Source organism: Balaenoptera musculus, chromosome X, assembly GCF_009873245.2.
Source record: "Balaenoptera musculus isolate JJ_BM4_2016_0621 chromosome X, mBalMus1.pri.v3, whole genome shotgun sequence".
In the NCBI taxonomy this organism is placed as follows: domain Eukaryota; kingdom Metazoa; phylum Chordata; class Mammalia; order Artiodactyla; family Balaenopteridae; genus Balaenoptera; species Balaenoptera musculus.
In genome coordinates, this window is record NC_045806.1 from 80,704,752 (window position 1) to 80,732,633 (window position 27,882).

Sequence of the window (27,882 nt, forward strand, 5' to 3'; positions counted from 1 at the left end):
TGATAGAGTACCACTAGAATGCCAGTCATGATATCTGATTTCCAGGCCTTGATTTCTCACCCTCTATGACCTTAGTCCAGTCAGTGAACTCTTTGGGCCTCAGTTTTTCCATATGTAAATGAGATTGGAGCCTTCCAGCTCTAAATTTCTATGTTCTGTGTTCTCTTTTGCTTAGTTCCAATCCTCTTACTTTTGCTATAGGAACTAGATTATTGTTAAGAAATGATTTTGAAGAGTGAGAAAAATGTTCCTCTATTAAGACTAAAAGATTTCCTAGCATTCTATTATTTTCTTGTATTTGTAAATATATTTAACCAACTCTGGACAGGTATTTAGTTTTATTTTATTTTTTTTAAAGGTATTTAGTTTCCTTTAAAATATTGAAGGAAGCAGTTTCTGTGTCTCTGTTACATAACTATTTTCCAAAGCTGATATTCACTGGAATCTGGGCATTTGCCCTCTTCATGGCTGATTTGCTTCTGTACCACAGTTTTAACTGATTTCTTTTTGTTCAGCCCCTAGTAAAATAATAAATACATAGACACTCATACACACACTAATAGCTTTACTAAACATTTTCAAAGCACAGTCATTTCAGAATATTAAACAGTCATGATTTTCAAATTCATATAGTATTTAATCACTTAGATGATAAAGGCTCTAAGAAAGTAATTTCTTTATATTATTTTCTGCTAATGGCAAATATTTAAAAATTCCTTTTATAAGCCATCATTAACTGGCCATATCCCAAATCACTCCATTACTATACATTCCTTCAACATTTATTTTGTACTGTACACATTCACCTGCACCTGCTTATGCTGTGTAATAGTTTCATGCATGTATGTCTGCTTTTCTCCGATTTTAGACTCCTCTGGGGAAGGGAACCTCTTGCCCTCTTATTTGTTTCATGATGGCAGGTATGGTGTAATTTATATACAATAATGTGTGATTTGATGTAGATGTTGACCCACCATCAGTAAAAATCTATGCTCCTCCAGCCATGAGAATGAATTTGCATTAATCGGGCTCTATTTTGTGGCCATGCATTTTAAGATGTAATCGGAGAAAAAGAATGAAGCAAACTTCCTCCACATAAGAGTGAAACCTATTGGTTTGATTTGAACCATATTCATCAGCTACAGACAACGTAGCATTCTTTCCATGATGGTCTTTTTATGGTTGCATGGTGAATTAATGAAATTGAATGTTTACAACTCTATTTAACACCCTAAAAATCCATGAGTTTTGGCTATAAAGTAAATCCCAGTCTGGACCACAAATCGTATTAGACTTTGCACATACCATGGTCTGTGTGTTTCAGGATGAGAACTATGTTATTTACAGATTTTTGTTTATATTCCTCTACTAAAGTTATGAAAGGAAGCAGTGCCTGCTGAGAAATGACCAATGAGTTTGGACAATTTTATTCCCAGCCAACCCATTACAGGATGCATAGGTATTTGGCAATACATTTTATGAAGATCCAAAGAAATGTGTAGCAATAAATCATTGTCACTAAGCTTTCTCAACACATGACAAAAACAAGAAATACTGGTTTGAAGAATAGTATGAGAGTTGTGATGGTGTAGAATTATTTCAGAGTTGTTGCTGAAATTGCCTTATAGCTTGAAGGGTATATTACCCCACTAGGAAACTGTTTTTTTCTGTTTTGCTTGGAATCTTAGTTACCTGCCAAACTCATGGCATAGTGTGTATATTCCCTTTCTGTGACGATAGCTTCCTCAGCCAATCTTTTCAAGCAGGTGAAAACAGATAAAATATCTTTTAGAGTTTCTGTAGGTGTAGTTATTTGCATTACCTCTGGCATATTTGTTTTTACTTGATATTTTCGAACTTCCCTTTAGATTTAAACATTTTTCTAGCACATTAATATGCATTTTAACATAATCATCGTAATGAAAATAGCTGACTCTTGACAGTAATACAAATTAGGAATAGAAAGTACTTTCTGAATTATGGGTGTTAATAACTATTTGAACAGCCTATATTAAATGCATTAAAAGCTTGGCAAAGCAGCTGACGCTACTTAGAAAGTTAATATAACGTTAGATGCAGATCAGTACTCTAAGAACATTCTGCACTGGACTACTTATGAAAAGCAGAATAATGAGGACAATTTTTTATGGTGCAGAAATGGGAAGAGGACTTAAAATTGTGAGCACATCTCAAAAGGCAGCATTATGTGCAGTATTGCGAAAGCAGGGTTGTATTTTAAATTTGTTCACTTTAACTTTCAAATGCATAAATCGTTTTAGAAGACCCTAGTACAGTTTTACATAGACTAGAAAATAGTAAATTCAGAGTAGTTATGTCAAATTGTATGCTTTCTTTTAAAATCTTGGCCAACAATTTGTATTAACAGCAACCATGTTGGCTCATTTAGCTAAGTTGGTCCCATAAATATTCAGTGACATTGAATTTTAATTATATAATATTAGCTTCAAAACAGAATTTTAACTTAAGGCAGATCCAATATTATACCTCATAATAGAACCAAACTAGATCTACGTGTCCTGTATTATTTTCAAAAAGAAAAACATAGGAACAGCAAATACTGACTCGGGTTTCTGAAGTATTGTTTCAGTTGGAGAAAATGTTAGAGACATTAAAGTAGAATAAATGATGGCTCCTGTGTTGGTATTTATTTTATTATTATATGATATAGGAAGCTCCGCCAAGGCAATGCATTTTCTCATTTAAATGATGTGTTTTAAATTTGAAAACCAATATGTATATATAATAATTGTCTAAAATAATTAGAAACTTGTAACTGGACATGTAATTATAAAGGTATATAAAATCTAGCAGCAGAGTCTAGGCACAATAATTAAATGGATTTCTAAATAGAAGGTGAACTTCTTTCCATTTAGAAATATCTTATATGCGTTTTATTGTATTTTCTGTATATTCAAAACTAGCCTTGGGAAGAAAAAGCTTATAAATATGTGTCGTTTGAGATATTTTTATTTTGGTTTATATGAATTAATTTAACTAAAGGTCTTGGACACATACTAGAGTTTTATATACTTATTATTATGGGACTATTACTAAAGCAATTGCAGCTTTCAATAAGAGATGCAGATATCCCAATACCTTTAAGATGAGGGTAAAAATACATGCTCCAAGTAAGGCAGGAACGTGGTAGTTTTCAAAAAGTCTAGGACAATGTCAGGTAGTGATTTGAGTATAAAATAGTTCCAATTTTCCCCATAGCGAAGGGGAAAAAAAGGCAGAGTATTGACAGACATAGCTGTTACCTGATGAATGACAGTGCATTTATTTTTCAGGGAAGGACATTCTTTCTGATTCTAAACTCAGAGAATTTTATTTTGTGTTTCTTTAAACGAGGGGTATTGAACAACACAGTAGAGTGAGTCTTTGATAGTTTTCCATAAAGTACAGAGGATTTCTGTGAATGTCCATTTCCTCCATGGGGCCTTGAGTTTAAAAAAAAAAACAACCCACAAAGTCATGATATTTCTACAAAGACCCAGAGTAATAGTACTGGTATACAGCTTCCCCGTAATCCAAGCTGCTACCAAGGTGTACTTGAGTAATGTCCCTGAGGCTCTCCCTCTGGAATATCTATCATCTCTGCTGGACTTTTGATAGGAGCTGGATAGCTGACAATTCACAATTAAGATGCCAGCTAGCACCTGGAGCGCAGGTATTCTGTGTAGTCGATTGAAAGAAGATCCGTGTGCACTAGATAACAGTGTTTGCTCTATGACCCCCGCTGTTTGATTGGTGTTAGATAATGGGCAGCTAATTTGGGGAGATTTCCCACCTGGTCAGTAAAGCTGTAGGTGTATGGCCTCTCACATCGGGCAGTTTAAACCTGAAAATCTTTTGTTGAGATGGAATCCATGAAGGGAGAACATAGAAGGCAGTATAACATTGTAGTGTACTTTGAAAAAGTAAATCAGCTTCAAGTGAGATAGCTAGCTTAGTAGTCTGCCATATGAATGTGAATCTCAAACCTTCATACGCTCAGAATCAACCCACTCCTATTTGTTAGGTCTGTTCTGCAGCACCCAGCATTACTGAAAATACGCAGATTTGGTCTAATTCTATTTTGGAGGATGCTGCCTGAGTACTGAGTATTGCTATAGGTTTTTTTAGGGCAAGGCTATAGTACCATACGACCCTTGATACCAGCTTCCAAGAGATTTACCTGGATATCGTTTCTTAAATTGGTGCATTCAACATTCATTCATCAAAAAGTATTAAAGACTAAGTGCTAAACTGGAGTGTTAAATGGATTTTAAAAAATTGAGTTATCATAAATTTCCATATGTGAATTAGCATTTGTCAAAGAATAAGAATACCCTGAAATGAATCCAGCAGTAAAAACTATATTAAGCATTTTTCTTTGATATAGAAAATGCTTAAGAATTTTGTAGTGTTGTTGAGGTCAACATTATAAGCATCAATTAAAATGGCAAAATATTTTAATTGTAAGTGGTATGGGACATTGCCCTAGGGATATTCTCTGACCTTATGACATGTTTTGTATCTTGAAAAAAACTTCTGTCAGTTTATTTCCTCATCATTACTTTCTCCCAGGAATAGAATGCAGGATACGCTGTGCTGTGTTATCATGTGAGCTTTTCATTAATTTTGGTTTCTGCTATTATTTAGTATTGTTTATAAATGACAGTACTGATTTTACATGTTGGAACCATGTGTTTGCTGATGACAGTAGTTTGATGCAAGCATTCACCTTCATGCATTTCTCAACTCTTTCAAATGATCTTGGAAAATTGGAGTAATAAAAGTTAAGAGACAGCTATAGAGGAGTTAATTTCGAGGGGCAAGAACAAATTATACATGCATATGGATTTTTCAAATATGTGGCTGGAAATTTCTGAAACATATTGATAGGAGGGATGCTAGATAAATATGAATTATCAGATAGTACTGTGGAGATACAGGCACAATGCTGAACACATACTGTGGAGCTTAGGTAAACGCGATTCTGGACTTAGAGCACTCGTCCATCTATTCAGGGATTTGGCTCTGAGCACTGTGTGTATGATTTGGGGTCATCTTTGAGACTCCTTGTTCATCACACTTGCCCATTTTCTTATTTGCAATATCTCTTGCATAGTTTTTACATTTCCATTGTCAATACTCTAGTTCAGGCCTCATTCCATTTGCAGACAGGAATTGACAGAGGAACTGATTGTCCAGCAAAGAGTTCACTGTTCACTGGGTTTGTTTGTTATAGCCAAAGTGAGCAAGGCAAAGCACAGAGGGATAGAGAAGTTAAGGAAGTTAGCGGGAAGTGTAGGGGAGGAAAAAGTTTTACTCGACCCTCTTAGGGTCCCTGGCTGGGTCTGAAAATTAAACTGACAAAGATTAATAGGAGAAAAGCATACAAATTTTACTGAATTTTTACATATACATAGGAGCCTTCACAAGAGGATGAAGACCCAAAGAACTGAACAAAGCCAGAAGCTTTTATACCTTTTAGACAAAGAAACAACAAATTTGTGAGAAATTGACAAGACAAAGGGATTTGGACTAGGGGTAGTAAATGGTGAAGAAGTAACTGGGACGATAAGGGTTAGTTTAACAAAGTTTTATTTATACAGCCTTCTGCACCCTCAATTCCCTGCCTCGGATGATAAGAATGCGTTTCCTTCCTGTGGTACATACAGGCAGGATGGGTGACTTTTACGTGGGAGATTTATCTCCTGCTTTCATTGAAGAAGGGGCTGGGTTTGGGAGCAATGAGGTCAGTGACCTTCTTGGTTCTGTCCTTTTCTCAGACTCCTTCGGCTTAAGATATTCATTATGCCAGAGTACCATATTTTGGGGTATTGTGTTCTGAACTCCATCGGAAGCAATCTTAAGATGGCTGACCACTTCATTAGTGCTGGGTAAGGAAGCAAGTAAGGCTAACCAAGAAGTATTATTCCCAAATTAAAGTTGAATGGCTCCATTTTTTCCAGGTGCTTCCTAATACTTGATTATTGTGTCAGGCCAAATATCAACTAACAATTGCTACATTTTTTGAAGTGGATGTTTACCTATCTGTACTTCACTGGTATGTCTACAATCTATAATAATGAATTGCAATATGGCAGGGCTCTGCATCTGTGCTGAGCAAGTTAACTATTTTATTTATTGGTATATGGGAAGAAGAAAGAAAGTATATTTTTGGATATCCCCGATGTGTTTATTATCTAAAGTTTCCTTTGCTTATTGATAGAATCCGTAATAAATAATTAAAAAAAAAAACTCTCACTGGTATTGCTTTCACATCTAAGTATACACATTGATGATATTTGAATATAAACTTTCATCCAATATTCCTTCATGAAAGGAAAATAACCAAATAACTTGTAACCACTAATTGGTGATATATTTGTTAGTTGTTGATAATATAGTTGAATGGGAGGTATGTAAGGACTGAGGAATGATTGATTCCAATCATGGTTTTGCCATTAACAAGCTCTGTGATCTAAAACAAGTCGATAAAATTCTTTATTTTCTTCATCTGTAAAATGAAGGAGCCAACATGGAGTAACTTAGTTTAATTTCACAACCAGTAAAGCTACTCTTGTGAGTGCATGTCCTTTCGTAGAGGTTTGTTTATAAATGAAGATAAAACCTTGTTGTTAATTTAAGTTGTGTTTGTTTCGGTTTTTAACTGTTCCAATTGAAAAGAAAGTCCTCGCATTTTTGAAGGAGGTCAAAGTTACTTAAGCAGTTGAAGCATTATGCTTTCTTTAAAAAGCATTCGTATGTTTTGAAAGACTTATCAAATATGTAACTTTAGGAGTAGCTATGTTTCTAGATTTTTCTGAAAGTGAGTGCAAGGCAGGTTGAATATAGTAGAAGGCTAATATTTCTTTCTTAGGGACTTTATACTGCATTGTAATCCTATAAAGGTTTTATCTGTATGTCATATACAGTTTATTATTATTGTTTTGTTGTCATTGCTTTAGATGATTTATATCACTGTGGAAGAGAAAAATGTGAGTTTTTTGGTTTAATTTGTGTTAGATAAGCCTTATCAATTCTCACGTTGTTTAATGTGGGGTTATTAAAGATTTTGACTGTTCATTGTTCAATGATTATGTTTTGAAAAAATTTATTAAAGTTGGATGTATTAAGATGTTTAACTATATTTAAGAGTGCATGTATGTACATACAGGTACACACATAATTTCCATAGTATCTTTCTCAGTTTTAGGGGAAGAGGTTTTTAAAATATTATATAAACTAGAAAAGACCAGAAATTTACCATTACAGATCACATTCTGAGACAATAAAACATTTGAACTTGCTGAGATTTTTTGACATCCACCATGAGGACCCAAAGAAATGGTTCTTTGTGGTTTGGTTGCAGTTATCCTGTGCTAAAAATATTCAGGAACATTAAATTTCTTTGATCTTTGTCTACATAGCTATCACACTCTATAATGAGTCTTTAATTATATGTTTTTGGAACTGCACCTGTTAGGTGAGAAGGACTGTTGCATTTCTGTTGTTCAGTCATCAAATAGCAATTATCTTTCAACTCTCCTTACCCCTGTTACCATGAAAGAGCATTCATTGACCTTCTCTGCTGCCCACCAGAACCAGTTAGTATAACATGCAGATTGGTGTAGGAAAAAAGGAAATGTGTGGCGGTACGTGCTAATACCTCTCTGTTTTCCTCCTTGCATTCAAAGAACTTCTTACCTTATTCACAACAGATAAACTTGGTGTCAGCTCTCTTTCATTTCCAGGGTTTATAAATTAGGAATGTGATTTCCTGGAGTAAGTTCATTTTAACAAAATTCCACTACTAAAAGAAATTGGACGTCCTGTGGAGTGCGTGATAGAATTTTAACTTTATTACTTAGCTTAGGAAAATAAACCAATACATTTTTCTTGTGGAAGTTAACATTTTATTATAAGTTTGACTGGTTATATCACTAAGAAGATGACTTAAGTATGGTAACATAATTATATTCACAATTTCAAACATATGAAGAAAATTTAAAATATGACTGGCTTTTGCTTGAATATTTGGAATGCTCTTTCTCCCTGCTTCCCCTCTATTTACTATAAAGACTCTATTTTTAATTTCATTCACATTTTTGGTACATTTTGTTTTCATCATTACATTAGGCTAAGACCACCTCTTATATTTTTCTAAGAATACTTTTTAAAGGAGGGTGGGGAGGAAAATATTCTTTGTTCGGTAGCCTTTTGGGCATTTTAACAGATTTGGACTTAAGCCATTACGACTATCTCCAAAGTATTGATAATTTTGAGAGCTTAAGAAATTGATTTTAATAAATAAGGAACTATTATCCTTTGAAGGAGAATTTTACTTAAACTATTGCCCTCAGGAGATTTTTATATGTAACTCAGGCATTTACAGTTTGTTGTGAGCAACTCTTAAAAAAATGTGTGAGTAGCATGAAACGGAGCAGGATTTTTCCAATGAGACCTGATGGGGAGAATAAATGCAGCCAGGTAAAACCCTCTTAAGCAAAAAACAGAGGATATAGGGAAAGATGGAGTGTCTTCTTTGGTGTTTTCTAAGGAAATTGTAATCTGTTTCAATACTGAAGTCAAAACCACTGAGAGCTGGAAAATTGACATATTCAACCTTTTTATGAATCAGGTGAAATAAGTGGTCAGTGAATATCATGCTTCAAAGGGATTTGTACAAATGTCTAGAAATGGCAGTGTTACAAATAATAGATATTCTAAATTGGTCAGAAATAGTTCATGTACTAATCTACCATGATGAATAGTTTCGGAGGACATTGAAATGCCCAAGGGTATTGTATTTACTTTCATGTAGACAAACCTGAGTGGATATATATTTTTTTATCTGGTTAAGACCAAGGCAGTCATAGCATATACAAATCCATGTTGTTTTTGTTGTTAACATTTAACTTTTTCACGGATGTATGTTATTGATAGTGGAATTATCTATGAAGTTGATTTGGCTGAACAAATTATCCTTTAAAAAGGCTGAAAATACTAGGTTTTTCTTGGCTACTGTTTGGAGATACTGATCTGTGGACTGAAGGTATGATACTGTTTGCATTGGGCTGTGCATTGGTTTTAATCACCCAGCACCCTTTTTCTTTCCATAAGGACCTATAACTAAGGTTTGGTTTTAATTTCACTGAAAACATTACATTGGCAACATTGGTATTAAAATGAGATGTTTCCCTGGTATTAAAATATGTAAACACCATTTGCAATCATCTTTAAAGTCTCCTCAACCCTTTGAATTAGTTGTTTCGTGTCTTATAATTTTACCAATTTTCTCAATTCCCCCAAGAAACTCTGGACTAGTCTTCATTTTATTTGATGTTCCAGTGATTTGGGTTGTAGTATGAGATTACACATGGGAATAGAACACCATTAGAGAGAAATAAAATTCTTTGTACAGAACACATAACCCTCTATACTGGCCTTTAGCACTGTACAAACAGTGATGACATGACTAATATTGGACTTCGGCACATGAGACCAATTGCCTTTACTGCTTATGGGACTCAGGATAGAACTTCCTAATTTTAGCTTTAAGCCTTTTGAAAGAAAGACGTGAATCTGGACAGTCTAATTATAAATGTGCATGCAGTCACTACTTCCTGTTATGTCTGTATTGCGTATAGTATACTGAACTCATCCGTCCACTAATCTGATTTTAAGTTATATTTACATGAACTGTAATTAAATAATTCAGAGTCTGAATATCCAACTTACGGATAAAAGGTTGAAGTTTTTGGAATCTGTGAAGGATTTTCCTTTACATTAATGTGTGAGGGAGCAGAACATCATTTCCTCGTAAAATAGGCACATTTATGGTTTTCCTCACTTTGTTTTGCCCTGGAGAGCTAGAGAGGGGAGAATCTTGCTTTCTCATGGACTTAGGGTTCAACGAATCCTCTGATACTTTCATTAAATGTAAGATTTTCTTTCCTTTGATCATGCCAATCAGTGTAAGTGGGCCCTTTAAAAATAATGACCTCAGAAGTTCTGAAAGCCTGGGGTAGATTTCTGTTTTAAAACCTTGATATATTTTGATATCTTTCTGTCAGAATTATGCATGAACTATAAATAGACCTCTCTCTCTCTCCATATCCCCTTTCCCCCACCATTGTAATTTCTATGTCTATTTCAATGTGAATTGGCCAGCATTAATATAGTAATGAATATACACAAAGTTGAATAATAGCAATAAGTTGAAGAAAGCACATGATGTGATGAGTGCCAAATATTTAAATTATGAAATCTTTCCCAAAAAATCAATCAATAGAAGAAGTTTAGTGTCTATTTAGATTCTTCTGCATATTTCATACAATTAAAATACTTTTCAATAAATGAATGGATGAAATGTTATTAAGTGTTAATATTTTTGAAAAGGAGTCTTTAATTTATGCCTAAAATCATACTGTATTTTGGACAAGAAGATTTAAAGAACATTCAAGTTTTTGATTTTTAATATTTTCAGAAATATCTTAATACAAGTTCACTATGCACGATTTCATTTAATAGTCACAAAGGCCTTCTGGGGTACAGGTACTATTCTCATCCCTGTTTTAAAGCTTAGAGGTTTTAAGTAACTGATCAAAAATAACACAGCTAGAATATGACAGAGATGGGATTGGAACCTAGATCTATATCTTCTTCTAAAGCTTGTGCACTTAACCATGTCACTCTGCCATCTCACAGAGATATTCCATTGATGAATGGAGGGTTATTTTTCTGACCTTTGAGTAAACTTGGGAAAAGATCTCTAATTTTTAACTTCTTGAGGGATGTTGGACTGCCTTATAGATATAGCCACACCTTTTATACCTAAGGTCAGAAAATACTGTCTCATTGTGGGTCAGTCCTCTTCTTCCCTAGAAAATTTTCCTGGCTTCTTTTTCAGTGTTCAGATCTAATCTTAGACTCTTGCTCACTCGTATGTTAACTGTCCTCACTGATCTTTCTATTGTTTTTGTTTGGGTGGTTCATTTGTTCCACCTGGTCCCCTGTCAAGTCATGGTTACAAATATCACCATGTATGTGTAGCATGTGAAGACAACTCTTTAACGTAGGTAACTTGATAACATAAAATCACCAATATGTTAATACCAAGAAATGAGATTGTGGAATCACCAATATGTTAATACCAAGAAATGAGGTTACGGGCTATAGCCCATCTTAAAAATAAAAAAAGTATAAGCTACATCTGGTTCTGTTCTTTCCAATAAGCTGCCGTACCTAAATTTGATTGGAAGTTTTAGTTGGAGTCGCCAGATATCTTTCTTTAACAGTATTTGGTAGATTTCTTATGAAGCTTAGGACTTTGAAAGACAAGAAAAACGTGGGTTGAAAAGTACCTATCACACCTAAATGAATGAAGTAAGCTGTTAAATAATACAAAATATGTAATTCTGTGTCTAGACATAGATATGTAGGTTTAAACCCAATACAGTTCTGGAACAACCACTAATTCTTCTTTAATGAGTTATTGCTGGAGCCTCGAGCCAGATGTTACAGGAAACCATGTACTGGTCCTGTTAGTAATTTCTAATGGTATAATTGAAATAAACATGGGCTTTGGAGTCAGACCTAGGTGTGTGGGTGTGAGTCCTAGAACTGATACTTGTTGAATGATGTTTTGCAAGTTACTTAGCTACTTTGCTTCTCAGTTTCTTTATGTGAAAACACTTTTGGGAATGGCTAAAGTCAAAAAGATTGACAATATGAAGTGTTTGAAGGATTTGGAGCAATTAGAGCTGTTACACTTTGCTGAAGGAGTCCCAAATGGTATAGCCACTTTGGAAAGCAGTTTTTAAAAATTTAAGCATGCACTTATCATAAGACCCAGCAATTCTACCCCTAGTTATTTTCCCAAGAGAAATGAAAATATATACTTACACAAATACTTACATGTGAATGTTTATAGCAGCTCTATTCATAATCATCAAAACCTGGAAACAACCCAGATATTCATCAACTGATGAATGGATAAACAAATTGTGGTATATCTATACGATAAAAAGGAATGGACTACTGATACATGCAATAACATAGTTGAATATCATAATATTTATGCTAAATTAAAGGAACCAGACACTGAAAGCTGTATACAGTATGATTCCATTTCTAATGACATTCTGGAAAAAACAAAACTATAGGGACACAAACCAGATAAGTGGTTGCCAGGCAACTGGGAGTAAGGAAAAGGGATTGACTACAAAAGGGGAATGAGGGAATATTTTGGTGTGGTGGAAATGTTCTATATCTTGTTTATGTTAGAGGTTGCATGACTATATTTTGTCAAAATGATGAATTTTACTGTATGTAAGTCATATCCCAATAAAAAGAAAGGGAAAAAGCCTTGTGTTCAGAGTGGTTATGGAAATTATAAGAGATCATCTTCCTCCCCCATTTTTTCTGCTGCTTGGTTCTTCATTATCCTCTGTTGCTTCTGTGTCTCTTTATAACTTTGGGGTCCATGATAAATTGCAATTTCTTATTTCAAGGCTGAGATACTACAGAAAATTGATGTCTTTATCTGTCTTTTTCTGCAGTCTGAGTCAGATTTTAAACGGAGTGATCAACTGTATTTTTATACTTCTAGATATTCCAGTTAGTACTGCATAACTCAGAGCTGGAATTGGCAGACTCTGTGAAATATACCAAATATACTTGCTTTGACTGGATTCCTCATCTCTGTTCTGTGGCAGTGGGAGTGTACAGTATGGTTGGGAGGGTATTTAGAGCAATCTTGAATTTTGAGCCTGGAGTCCTGCTTGAGAAAGGCTTCCTCCACTTCTCAGCAAACCATTGTTCTATGCCAGGGGTTCTCAAACTTGAGTGAACATCAGAATCACCTGGAGGAGTAATTAAAACACACATTTCTGGGCTCCACCCACAGAGTTACTGAGTCAGTAGGCCTGGGGTGGAACCAAGAATTTTGTATTTCTAACAAATTTCCAAATGCTGTTGATGCCCCTGGTTTGGGGCACACACCTTGAGAACCACCGATTTATACTTACTCTGGTGTTGCAGTATCAAAATTCCTGCCTACATACAGTAGCCAACATTTTGTTTATAAACCACTTAATCATTTCATGGCCACTTTTGTATTTGGTAAAACCTAAATATATGTATATTTATATATAGACTATATATATATATATATATATATATATATATATATATATATATATACACACATGTATATGTATATATAGAGAGACAGACAGACAGTAAGCGTTTGGCTAGAGGCTACAAAGTATTTGATGCTTAAAGACAGAAATGACAAGACAAAGGAAAAAAAGGTATGGCTAGCTGTACCCCTTCCTCTTCACCTCTTGAGTGTCATCCTACTATATCATAATTATTTTATTCCCCTAGCTACAGGCTCCTTTTGTACTCCCATTCTCTCTACTTTAAAAGCTCTGAGGACTCTTACCAGTCCTCCTCTGCGCACTGCCCTAACATATTCTCAGTTAAGACTTTTCGCTGCCTACTTTGTAATAAATAGGCCCAGCCTCCTCACACTTAGGTTTCATGATTGTATCCAATGTTTTTTTTTTTTTTCAGACCGATAATAATTTTCACTGAATGAAATCAAAGTACCATCAACTGCCCAAATTGAAACAGTCTGGGATGTGTGGGTGACTGATTTCAAGTGAACAAATAGAAATCATGGTCTTGTATCAAACACTTCCCTAGACCAAGAAACAAATAATCCTAATAACTTTAATAGCACTAGGTATAAAAAGAAACGGGTAAAATTTAGAATCTTTAAAGAATTTGTGAGTGTTAAATTTAAGGAAATCATAGATTATTTCATCTTTACAGATGCCAAAGCACATACTGAGGGCTGTATATATAAATTTGTTCAGAATTTCTATTATTTTAAGGTTGCTGTAGGGTATTTTCTGCTGTTAGGATATCTGCTGATTTCTCTCTGTGATAGATTAAATACAGTATTTTATGTTTAGAGAGCTGATGTCCTTTTCTCCTTCTCCCACCACCCCACTGATTATCGAGTCTTTAGAGAAAATAGCTCATTGTACTGGTTGATTACATGCCTCAATTGAATAGTAGCTTGCTGCCAATTATCATTACAATGCCATATTGATTTTTTCTCATTTCCGCTGTGAAAATTAAAGCAGAATTTGTTTAAAATGAGTTTCCATATATATTGTGGATGTGATTGGTTCCGAATATTTGAGCTATTTATAAAATGTATTTTCTTCAGTGATCTGTTATTTCTTACTGATAGTCTCTTAGAAATTTAGGTCTCTTCTTTGTTGATAAGCTTTTCCTTAGGTAGATATGAAATGTGATTTAAAAACTGTGGAATTGAACTATAGTCATGGTTTAAATATATAGAGTATAGATTTTAATTATTGCTTCACAGGTATCCTGCTGTATATTAATTTACGTTTGTAAAGTTCTTGGGCAATATGATTCTGCTGATTCTCTTAAACACACAAGTCAGTAAATTTAATTAAATTTTAATTAGCAAATATTTAGTGTTGACTATATGTAATCCATTCTGCTAAGCATTATGGGAGACAGAAAGATGAGTGAGATCATATAACAGTCTTCAGAGAATTTATAATCCAGAAAGGTGGGTAAAGACACTTGTGGTATGAATCATAATGTCAAGTAGTAAGAGATGCACAAACACGGGCATTCAAAGGGAAAATAACGCATTTGGATGGAGGACTTACAGGAAAAAAACATTAATGGAGGAATTGACAGTCAAGTTGAGTCTTGATGGGTTGGGAGAGATGGAGTTGGAGTCACCTTCTGGGAAGAAAGAATGAAAAATGAGGTCAAGCAGGGAAATGTAGGGAAGACTCCAGGAAAGAGAATATGTCTGATTTTTATTGGAACATGTGGTCTAAGGCCTGAGGCTGGAAAGGTAGGTTGAGGCTTGATCAGAATCAGGACTTGAAATGTGTTAAATAGTCCAGAGAAAATTTTTGGACAGAAGACTGTGGTAATTTGGCATTTTATAAAATGAATAAAAGAAAAGAATGATGCTGCAGAGACCCTAGTTGGGAGGCTTCTGCCATATTAAAGGAAAGGTAACTAGGGCTAAATTAGAATGGTAGACAATGAAAGGGGGTCATTCTAGAAGTAGAGTAGTAGTAGAGTAGGGTCTTGACAATAAGTCAAATCAAGTTCTCCGTGATCAGTCTTCAAGTCTTTTGTCACACATGGGACTTCATCTCCTGCCATTCTTGCTTCCAAGCCTGCTTGCTCAGCTGTGACCACACAGGTCTCCTCACAGATCCTGGAACATTCCAAGCACACTAGCTACCACCCCAGCACCCTGTTTGCTTTTATTCCCTCTATTAGGAAAGTCCTTATTTCCTTCAAGGCTCTGCTCAAATATCACCTTATCAAATAATCTTTCTCTGACTACACATTAAAAAATAACATCCTGGCTCTCCTTATTCCATTTGCCAAGGTTTATTTCTCTTCATAGTACCAAAGCATTGACATTTTATTATATAGTTATTTATTTATCCTCTGTCTCCCTTTTAGTAGATGGTAAGCTACATGAGGGTAGGGGCTTAGTTTGTTGCCAGTTATATCTCTGTCACCTAGAACATACCTGGTACTTAGTGGGAACTCAATAAATACTTGTTAAATGAATGAACAGAATAAATGCAAAGGTGAAAGAGGTGGCGGATCAAGAAATTATGCCAGTATTTCAAGTCTGGAGGATGCAAGGGATAGTAGTATTATTATCAGAGTGTGGAAGAGGGGAAGAGGAGTTGATTTAGGAGAACAGAGCCATAGGAGAAGAGAAATTTGGCTTTGTAAATTCAGGCTTAAGTATTCGACGCTGGTGAAACAACCAAGGCAGTGCTGTAGAATGGGCAATCTAAAATGTGAAGAGAAGTCTGGGATTGAGGTAAAGATCTCTGAGTCATCCCCATAGAGTCAATACTCAAAGCAATGGGAGTGGAAAAAAGAAGGACAAGCAATATAAAGACAGGATTAACAGATCTGAAAATCAAAATTTAATTTGGGATATTTAATGTTTTAATTATATAAACTTATTTATACTTTTTTTTCTTGTTTATTTAATAGCTGGGTTAACAACTTTGGCCATGAAGGTCTTGGACTCCTGTTGGATGTGCTGGAAAAGCTTCTGGACAAGAAACAGTAAGAATAAACATGAAAAAAAAATCACCACGGGGGACATGTTTAAGCACAACATAATATGTTTTTTCCTTTTATTCAGGCAAGAAAATATTGACAAGAAGAATCAGTATAAACTTATTCAGTGCCTCAAAGCATTTATGAACAATAAGGTAAGTAGTATTTATTTCTGCCTCTGTCGCAAAAGGTGAGAACTTGCCCGACAGACACTATGAAACAGGCAAAATAGTGGATGCTTACTCAGTTTTCAAAAGGGTCTTTATAATGCAAATCATCATGAGTTTCATTTAAATATTATTTAAAATATACTTTGCTTCACAAAATATTTATTGGCAGGTTTTTGCAATCACGCAAATGTACAAGTCTTGTTCCCAAATCAGATAATACTCTTTTTTTTCCATGGTAGTAGGAAAATTTAAATGGAATAGGTTGAATACCATTTCCTTACAGAGAGTTTTTATTCTAATGTAAAGGACAATTCAAAGCTATGATTTGTTTTTTTTTTTTTTTTTTTTTTTTTGCTGAGAACATTATAAGGTTAAGATTTTTCTTTCTTTTTATGTTCAATTAATGTCAGTGAGTTAACATACATAAAAGACATTTCTGGCACATACCAGGTTTTTTTTTTGTACCTGTGTGATACCAGTTGCATTATGAGGGACTCTAGGAATGCCAGACAAGGGTTTTTCTTCTAAAAGTAGTCTTTGCTCAGGTTATGAAGTTAAAATCATTTTTTCTATAAACTTGTTTTGTTACTCTCTTATACATGATTTGTGCTATATTCCTATAGGTAAAATACCACTGACTAATTCACTAATTGAATAATTTCCTTTAGATGGTGTTTTAATAATCTCAAAATATTTATTATAGATAACTAATTATAACAATAACCCAAAACTTGCCAGAAGTGAAATATAGCTATTAATAGCCAATGCAGTAAGATTATCTACTTAAGTAATCTGCAGTCTTTCTTAAGTGTGTGGGATTATATATAAGTATGTGTATATTATACACACATGTATCAGCAAAGAATTTTTTGGCATGTGGAACAGATGGATGCTTGCCAATTGACATGAGTCTCCCGTGTAGAATATACTAATTGTGCTGTTCTTGGAAGTTTCTTCCAGAAAGATTTCCATCAGTACTAGTACAGAATTTCTCAACTTCTGAGCTTAGTCTTTGGTGACAAAGTTATGCAGAATCTGATACCTAACAAGAAAGCAGTTAATGAACATTGCTTCTCCACAGCACAAGATGGATCTCTTTTTTCAATTGAGGGGAACAAAGAAATAAAGGAAAGACAACACAGTACTAGAAATCAGGAAATATAGTCCGTGATTTGCCACTAAGTTGTGTGGCCTTTAGAAAATCATTTGACCTCTCTGCCAATCAGTCCCCTCACCTGTAAAATTAGGATTCTGATCTAAATTCTTACTGACTTGAGTAGTCAACTCTTACAGCTTTCCAGGATATAACTGTAATCAGTATAGTTACTAGAGAAAGTGACATTTCCTGTAGAGCCCTTTCCCACGAGACAGAAGTTGATATGTCCATACTTAATTATTTATTACTTAAGAGTTTGGCAGTTTTGAAGAACATGATGGTTTTTTTTTTTTATTAGAGTATAGTTGATTTACAGTGTAGTGTTAGTTTTAGGTGTACAGCAAAGTGATTCAGTTATACGTATACATGTATCTATTCTTTTTTAGATTCTTTTCTCATATAGGTTAGTACTACTCTGTATTAACAGTGAAATCTGACAACATTTCATTGGAACAAAATTGCCATTTCAAGCTAACCTATAGTTAAACACCACACATTTGAATATTTTCATGGTTCCTAATTTATCTTCTAAAAGAATTCAGTGTAGCATTCCCTATGCTATGCAGGAGGTCCTTGTTGGTTATCTATCTTATATGTAATAGTAATCTTCTGTGTGTGTTCATCCCAAGCTTCTGATTTATCCCTCCCCTCCCACGTTTCCCCTTTGGTAACCATAAGTTTGTTTTCCATACCTGTAAGTCTGTTTCTGTTTTGTAAATAAGTTCATTTGTTTCTTTTCTTTAAATTAGATTCCACATATGAGTGATATATGATATTTGTCTTTGTCTGACGTACTTCACTCAGTATGACAATATCTAGGTCCATCCGTGTTGCTGCACATGGCATTATTTCATTTTTTTAATGGCTGAGTAATATTCCATTTTATGTATGTACCACATCTTCTTTATCTGTCCCTCTGTCGATGGACATTTAGGCTGCTTCCATGTCTTGGCTGTTGTAAATAGTGCTGCAATGAACATTGGGGTGCATGTATCCTTTCGGGTAATGGTTTTCGCTGGATATATGCCTAGGAGTGGGATTGCTGGGGCATGTGGTAGTTATATTTTTAGTTTTTTAAGGAACCTCCATACTGTTCTCCATAGTGGTTGTACCAATTTACATTCCCAATAACAGTGTAAAACATGATAGTTTAACTTAGATTATTCTATACTAAGATTAGGCTTTAGTTAGAGCATGTTAATGTCTTGCACATAGGTGCTAGGAGCATGAGTAAATGGTAGGTCTTTTAAATTATAGGCGTGTGAAACAATGGGCATAAAGCACACATTCAAAATACAAAAATATACAGTAATATATCCATTTCGTGTTGGAATGAATTGTCATAATCAAAGAATGAAACTTTCATCTGAAAAGACTCATACATCAAATTTGCTGGCCCTGAGGAGTTTTGATTACCTACTTCAAAAACTCTTTTTGCTTATACAATGCATGTAATAATAGGATCATAAAAAGCAGCCCATTGTCCCTCAACTTCCATTGCTGTAATATTGCTCTGATGTTTAGATTGATGGTTTTCCATCATTTCTCATATCTTCATTTTTATTTTGAGTATGTCCCTATACATTACAAACTACTTTTAAATAATAAAATGGAAATTTGAAAAATTAAATGATTTCACTCTCAGTCTAACTGATTTTTAAAGTTATTTTAAGTTTGGTAATTGCATGGTAACCATCTCTCTCAGTTTTACACATCACTTATTTTCCTTACTATTTATTATTTACCAGCTACCTTTATACTTACATAGTCCTTCTGTTTTTCTTTGCTTCTTTTTAATCTCGTCTCTTCCATTTCCTTTTTTTTGTCTTGTCTCTGTAAATTTCCTTATTTATTATGACCTCGAGTAAAGTCATATTTAAGAGCTTTAGCTATGTTTTTTTTAGTCCTGAATTCTTTTAGAAGATAAATTAGGAACCATGAAAATATTCAAATGTGTGGTGTTTAACTAAAGGATAGCTTGAAATGGCAATTTTGCTCCAATGAAATGTCGGATTTCACTGTTAAACTGTAAAAAGAAGTAAACATATTTCATAAGAAATCTGAGAAATACTTTGTGGGACAAAGATCAAAGAAAATATTACCTTCTTCATATAGTGAAAACCTGAGTTTTGGGCTTTCTTCAACATTTTTTTACCTATTCATTCTTATGACACACACTTGCATGCATATATTCAAGCCTAGAAAATAAATGAAAATGGTGTCTGGCTTCTCTGCCTAGTTGACTGTGACACTTAGTAAAACCCAGGCTCCATTTCTTTCTGTTCATAACTTTTGTAATGCAGCACAACTGCTTGAAAGAGGGAGGCTAAGAGAGAGAAGGTACGGGAAAATCCATACAGAGGTCTACTGCTTCTTTAACTGGCATGTAGTATACAAAAGAGCTTTTCAACGTTTTACCCTTTTTGTTCAACTTAGTTTTCCATACAAACATATTGGAGAATTTAACCATGAGTTCCCGACATCTCCAGGGAGACCCAGTGACATAAGTAGAACTGCTTTAGAAAATCATATCAGTATGTGCTTTACATATTCTTCTTTGTTGAGAAAATATTGATTGTTCCCATATTTCTTCCAAATTTTTATGGAAGTTTTAGGCAGGCTAATGGAGATCATATCTGACCAAAGGACCAAAACTCCAAGATGCAGTCATTTCAAATAAAAACCAAACAACTGCATTTGAAGAACATTCATCTAATTAAGTAGAACCTCACTGTGGAGGTATTGGTTTTTAGAAAACCATTGTTAGGTTGCTTTTTAAAATTAAAGATGTGTTCCAAAAATATTTTGAATGAAAGTTCATTTTTAAAAATTTTTTTCAGTTTGGATTGCAAAGGATTCTAGGGGATGAAAGAAGCCTTTTACTGTTGGCAAGAGCAGTTGACCCCAAACAACCCAACATGATGACTGAAATAGTAAAAATACTTTCTGCTATTTGTATTGTTGGAGAAGAGAACATGTACGTATTGCTCTATTATTATATTAACTGCATAGAAAATGACACTTGAGAAATTAACAAGTCCTACTTTTGTGCTGTTTCTTCTGATAACTTGCATGAAAATAGTATTAAATTTTAGAAAAAAATATTGGTATTTTTACCTTATCTATTTAGATATTAGCTTTTTTTTTTTTTTTGATTCTTTGAAAAATAGGTTTAAAAAGATAGAATCCTAATGGGGAGTTCTGCAAAGTTGGATATTCAAAGTGAATGAATAGAATTTTGTCTAGCTGAAGGTAAAGCAATTATTAGAGAAGTGGGAAAAGGTCAGTTAGGGAGTAATTTTGGCTAAACACATACACAGGAACACACATATACACACCATACACAACATACACCCTCACACATGCACATCACAAAATTTGACTTCCTTAACTGAATTAACTAGATGCTTTATTTTGTACTATAATTTTATTTTATTTTTTTTAACATCTTTATTGGAGTATAACTGCTTTACAATGGTGTGTTAGTTTCTGCTTTATAACAAAGTGAATCAGCTATACATATACATATATCCCCATATCTCCTCCCTCTTGCATCTCCCTCCCACCCTCCCTATCCCACCCCTCTAGGTGGTCACAAAGCACCTAGCTGATCTCCCTGTGCTATGCGGCTGGTTCCCACCAGCTATCTATGTTACATTTGGTAGTGTATATATGTCCATGCCACTCTCTCACTTCGTCCCAGCTTACCCTTCTCCCTCCCCCTGTCCTCAAGTCCATTCTCTACGTCTGCATCTTTATTCCTGTCCTGCCCCTAGGTTCTTCAGAACCAATTTTTTTTTTTTTTTAGATTCCATATGTATGTGTTAGCATACAGTATTTGTTGTTCTCTTTCTGACTTACTTCACTCTGTATGACAGACTCTAGGTCCATCCACCTCAGTACAAATAACTCAATTTCATTTCTTTTTATGGCTGAGTAATATCCCATTGTATATATGTGACACATCTTCTTTATTCGTTCATCTGTCGATGGACACTTAGGTTGCTTCCATGTCCTGGCTATTGTAAATAGTGCTGCAATGAACATTGTGATACATGACTCTCTTTGAATTATGGTTTTCTCAGGGTATATGCCCAGCAGTGGGATTGCTGGTTCATATGGTAGTTCTATTTTTAGTTTTTTAAGGAATCTCCATACTGTTCTCCATAGTGGCTGTATCAATTTACATTCCCACCAACAGTGCAAGAGGGTTCCCTTTTCTCCACACCCTCTCCAGCGTTTATTGTTTGTAGATTTCTTGATGATGGCCATTCTGACTGGTGTGAGGTGATACCTCACTGTAGTTTTGATTTGCATTTCTCTAATGATTAGTGATGTTGAGCATCCTTTCTGCCTATGGTAAGTGAAAAGATGAAGCAATATTAATGGAATGAAATTAACTGGTTGGAAAGAACAAAAGGCTGTTGGTAACTACTCAGAGTGCACATAAGTGCCAATTTCAGCAAGTTGTTGCTGACTATGCATTAGATCATTTCTTCTTATGGAAATAATATTGAGTTAGAAGCAAAATTACAGATTTGATATCCAGTTGGTAAGAAACCATTGTGATAAATAATGTAGTACCTGCTACGGACATGAACTAAAATATTTCTTCTGAACACTCTGTGTGGCAGTAACCATTTCAGTTTGAATTAGAATGGGGCAGGCAAAGATTTAAGATTCTTCTAATATGTTGACTTTCTCATACCTCTTGGAATAAAATGAGATGTTGCTTAGTGCTGGTTCGTCCTTTGAAACCAAAAGACAAACACTGAACAAAAATATTATCACACAACATTAAGTCTCAGTTCTCAGTGAGAACAAACTGAGCATGAGATAGCTTATGCAGATAGGCTTCCTTCCTTATGTTTTATAGAAAAATCAGGTTATACACAAGTAAAAAATATTTTTCTAGTCTGTTAGGTTTTCAGTACTTAATTCATATAATGCACCCTACCCTGGTATATTTTATGACTTAATTATAATTTCAGATATAGTTTGATAATAGTAGTATACTACATAGAGGTTAATTTGATTCAGACACTGTACAGAGATAGTTTCCAATATTTTTGTTCAGGTGAATAAGTTTCTTGTGCTCGGTGATTATAGATGCTTCCCTAATTTACTGGGCTTTCTCTTTTAGGTTTTTTTCCTTGTTCCATTTTCAAAGAATCCTGGAGTTTTTTTTAAGTTCTTTAAAAAATATTTATGCTTTTCAGCACTTTATTATAAAATTATAGTCCGTTTACACTTGAATAAACTTTGAATAATTTTAAATGCCATATCATGTTTAAGTGACATTAATATCTATGTTAACACATGAAATATCAAAACCTGAAACTTAAAATTTTAATGTTTATCAATTACGTTTTTTTTTTAAATGTCACCCAGAAAAATTATTTTCCTCAAGACTTTCAAATCGAATTTTCATTTTGGTGCCCTAAAGTTATTTAACTCTATCAACATTTGACTTGTAGAAATATGTAGACAAGAACACAATTCTTAAATTGTAGTGGTCTATGTAAAAACATCAAGCACCAGAAAGAAAACAGGGAAGACTGTATAAGGGATAACCCATATTCATATAGTATGTGTAAGATGTATTTCTCATTTCTATTTTTTTTTTTTCTATAGTCTAGATAAACTTTTAGGGGCTATAACTACAGCAGCAGAACGAAATAACAGAGAACGATTTTCACCAATTGTGGAAGGATTAGAAAACCATGAAGCTTTGCAATTACAGGTGAGTTAGTTTTGTCTTAAATTGCTTCCGGGGTTATATTTAGAGTACTGTTTTTGTATGACACCAACTCCATTTTAGGTAGCATTTAAATAGAAGGGAACATAAAAATGAAATTCTTCCTGTTGCTTGGTCATTCATAGAAGCTAAAGTTTTGTCTGTGAAAATGGCAATTTGTTTAAAATTAGGAAAAGTACTTTGAATTATTATAAATATGATGATCATGATTATCATAAATATTTGGGTTGAAATTTAGTAATTATTGTAATAAGCTATGGAAAGTAAAGCCTTAGCAATAATCAGGGCAAGAGGGCAAACAGTTCAGCCAGCGCCATTATCCTGAGGGTTAATGAAGTCTGTGTGGGCTTGTTGTAGAAATTTAAGAAAACTAAACACATCTCTTTTTTTGTGCCATTCACACAGCATTCAGAAGTTTCACTGCCCAGAATAGGGAGGATTGAATTGCAACTCTTAGGTCATGGTCTGTCTCATAGCCCTGTGTAGACCCAGCCTACATGTCTTCTTTAGAAAATGACAAAATTTGCTATCTTTTCTTAGATGGTTTCAGGAAATGAGCCATTTTATGAAAGATAACTTTGTTCTTTAGTAATGAGAACTCTTATTTATTGACCATACTTATTGTGTGAGATCCTGGACTAAACATTTGAATTTACATATACTATCTAGTTTAATTCTCACAACTCGGCTATGTAGGTACTATTATTATCTCCATTTTGCTTATGAGACAAATAGGCTGAGATTAAATAACTTGTCTAAGGTGCCACAGCTTGTAAGTGGGACAGTCAAATTTGATGCCAGGTTTGTTAGTCTGTGATGCCCATCTCTTTCTTTTAGACAGTGTTTAGCATTTAATGTACCATGGGAAACACTTTCTGAAATATTTTTTAAACTCTTGTAGTGTCATTCAACAAAGAGAACATGGGTCCATGTTTATTTTATGAAATTATTTAGTAGTGAGTGTTTAAATATTAAAATTTCTTATCTGATATAAAAACAAAGAGTTTCTTTTCCCCTTTTTAATTTTATTGTTAAGTGTCGTTACCTGTTTTCACCAGAGTTTCAAACTACAGCAGGTAGATAATTTGGCTTGGCCAAAGAAAATACTGTAGTGTTACAAAACTATAATCCCTTTCCAAATACTTGAAGAAATTTGTTAATTGTTACTTCTACTCCAACTATGATGAGCATTTCGGATAGACTTTTATGGTGTGCCTTTTATGGCCAGTGTATTACATTTTTTAATGCTTGGGGGATTTCCTTTCAGTGCTTTCCTTTTTTAAATATACTTCTTATTATACAGTTTATCTCAATAAAATTTAACATCTCTACTGAAAGGTTTGGAAACTGTGTTTTTTAAGATGACTTCTTGAAATCTTTGTTCTTGTTCCTGTGCTTGGGCTTACCTAACTAAATCTCATTGACTTTCAGTTGTATGTAGGCGTTTGTACTTGTCTTGCAAAGTTTGCTTAGGAGGAATTAAGTGCTTTATCTATATTCAAAGTTTTCGTTCCTCACTCAGATCACTCACTCACTCAAAATCACATAGCTGTTGAGAGGTAGAGCTATGATTTGAAGCCAGGTCTATGTGATGCCAACATTTGTATACTGTATTATCTGACCTTTAAATGACACCCCTGCCATAGAATAGTTCAGCCCACACAATGAGGTGGGAATAACATTTGCTAGCCTTCACGAAGCTGGACTGAATGGAATGATAAAGTGGCAAGCTTTTAACAAGTAACATGGAAGTATCATAGATGTCTTGCTAGGTATTCAAGAAATTGTTGAATACTGATTATAGATGCAAACATATGCAAATCACAATTTGAAATTTCCTATTTTAATGAGGTACAAAAGTTAGTGATTTGTTATATACAGAGCCTGGTACTCTCAGAAGAATTGTGAAGTGGGTTTGTTTATTTGGATTATTTCACGTGGATGAAAAAAAATATCTAAAAGTTCAAAAATATATGCAGAATACAGAATGAAAAACAAAAGTTTAAAATCTGTTGTTTAAAGAATAAAATGAGTGCCGTCTTTTAACAGAATTACTTTTCTATTTCTGTAGTGCCCTGAGACTTCTCAAAATGTTATTACAGTCTGAGGAAGTAATTCTGTTAAAATACAGGACTAATTATATTTTTAAATAATAAGTACATACCTCCCCCCGCCCCTGCTTTTTGGATTCCAAAAGGTTATTAAGTTCTCACAGAGGTTTTCTAGCTCATATTTAAAGTGAAATTTTGTACCTGTGATAGGAGTTTTATTATCTTCAGTAGTTCAAGAAATAGACAATAAATCATATATCTTCATATGTTCTCTGTTCATTGACTTTCCTTCAGCTGAGTAGCCTTCTCAAGTCTCCCCCATACTACAGTGCCTTCTTTTGATCCTACTTATCCTTCGAAGTAGCTTCTCATCTTTCTTTTTCATTTTATCGTCTAAGTCTCTAAAAGAATCATCCATACTTGTTTTCTCTGTTTCCTGAATTACCTTTCACAACTCAGCTTTTTCACAGTTCTTCAAAAGGTTGACAATGATCTTTGAATTTCAAAGTCCAGCGGCTTCTTTCCAATCCTGATTGCTTGGCTCTACTGGTCACTCCCTCCTTGGAAATTTTCCTGCCTTTGGCTTTCTAGGCACCATCCTCTCCTTGCTCGCTGACTACCTCTAACTGTTCTTTCTCTGTCTTCTTCGTGCGTTTCTTCTTACTTCTTGGCTATTTTATTCTTTATGTTCTTTTCTTGGTCCTATTCTGTCATCATTTTTGTTTATACATACATATGGACACACATATACGCACGTATATAAGCTCATATACATATACATCTATATGTATTGATACACACATATGTGAATGCACTCAATTGCTTCTCTAGCTTTAACATCCAACTATGTTCTAGTGATTCCCCAGGTCTTAAGTCTGGCTCATATCGGTATTCAATCCTACCTGTCCAAATAGCTAACTGCATGTTTTAGAAGCATCATAAAAATTCAAAATTAAAAATAGCATTTATAAGCCATGTGCCAGTGTTCTAAATACTTTAATATGTTACCTCATTTTAAACCTCACAGCAATTCTCTGAGAGAGATAGTAGTAGTATCCCCATTTTATAGATGAGTAAGCTGAGGCTCATAGAGGTTAGATAACTTTTCTAGGGTCACATAGTAAATAGGAAGTAAAGCTCAGTTTAGACCCTAGAGTATCTGGCTTCAGAGTACTTGCTCTTAACCACTATATGGTACCTCCTCTTAGTAAAATGAGCTCATTTTCTCTTTCCCTTAGCATGATTTCCCCCCTAAAAGAAGTCTACTCTTCTTCCTGCCTTTCTCATTTTAGATAATAGAGAGGTATCATTTTCTTCCTGCTCTTTGGTTTTCCTCAAGACTTCATTCTTCTTTGTTCCCTGCATCCAATTAATCATCAAGTCTCACAAAAGACTATGAATCTATCTCAGTCTCTCTATCTCCACTGTCTTTATCTTCTCCCAGCAGTATAATTCCAACAATTTCCTAATTAGTACCCCAAACTGATACATTCTTCCCCAAAACAGACAAATGTTTTGTACTATTGTCAGTTATCCTTAAAAAATAAATCTGATTCTAACATAATAGCATTCCTAGAAACCTATCTATCCTCATGACCCATTGCTTGATAAAAGTGAAAAGCCTAAGCATGATGAATGACCTTTCTCAATGTGGTCCCAACCTAACATTCTGGCCTTACAGCCCGTCACACTCCCAAATGTACCATATGTTTTAACCATACTAAACCTGGTGTTTCCCAAATATGCTGTAGACTTTTAAATGCCCTCAAACATTTTATCATGCAGAACACTTTGCTTGGAATAACAATGCTTCCCCAGCCATGTTCCTTTCCTCTTGGTAAGGTTTAATGAGGACACAAAGGAAGGCCAATTTAGGTATGTCCTGCATAAGTCAAGGAAGGCTTCAGTGATGAGGTGATGCTTTAACTGGGTCTTGAAGGATCAATAGGAATTTTCCAGAAAATTATCTTTACTGATAGAAAACCAGTACTATGGTAGGGTGGGAGGCAGGAGAATGGCTTCCAGTAGGTAAAAATAGAGGCCAGAGTAGTCTGCCAGTCCCTTCACAAAAGACAGAGGTAATACCAACATATAGTTGAAACTGATTTCTACGTAGCCCAGCAGGAAAAGCTAGGGTACACTGAGCATTAGTAATAGTTGTCTTTTTCCCCCTTTAACTTTTATTTTTATTATTTAAAAAAAATTTTTTAATTGAAGTATGGTTGATATACAGTGTTGTATTAGTTTCAGGTGTACAGCAAAGCGATTCAGCTATACATATACATATATATGTATGACTGTATACCTATGAATGTGTTTATATATACATTTAATATTCTCTTCCATTATAGGTTATTACAAGATATTGAGTATAGTTCCCTGTGCTATAACAGTAGGTCTTTGTTGGTGATCTGTTTTATATATAGTAGTATGTATATGTTAATCCCAAACTCCTAAGTTGTCCCTCCCAATAGTAGTTGTTTATGGAAAGAGAAAGTCATAGAGTTAACCTCCAATGATGTATTATAAAAACCAGCCCCAGTCTTCACAGGCTGCTATTAGTCTGAA

The 27,882-nt window shown here is 34.4% G+C and overlaps 1 protein-coding gene across 3 annotated transcripts in view; it reads left to right on the plus strand.

Annotated features, from left to right (window-relative positions):
• Positions 1–27,882, plus strand: part of DIAPH2 (diaphanous related formin 2) — an 856,317-nt gene that overhangs the window by 210,401 nt on the left and 618,034 nt on the right. For all 3 annotated transcript variants that reach the window (XM_036839916.1, XM_036839917.1, XM_036839915.1), the window contains 4 exons: positions 16,111–16,185; positions 16,265–16,334; positions 20,346–20,482; positions 23,140–23,248. In XM_036839916.1, the coding sequence (XP_036695811.1) occupies positions 16,111–16,185; positions 16,265–16,334; positions 20,346–20,482; positions 23,140–23,248 (391 nt within the window). The remainder of the gene's footprint in view (positions 1–16,110; positions 16,186–16,264; positions 16,335–20,345; positions 20,483–23,139; positions 23,249–27,882) is intronic.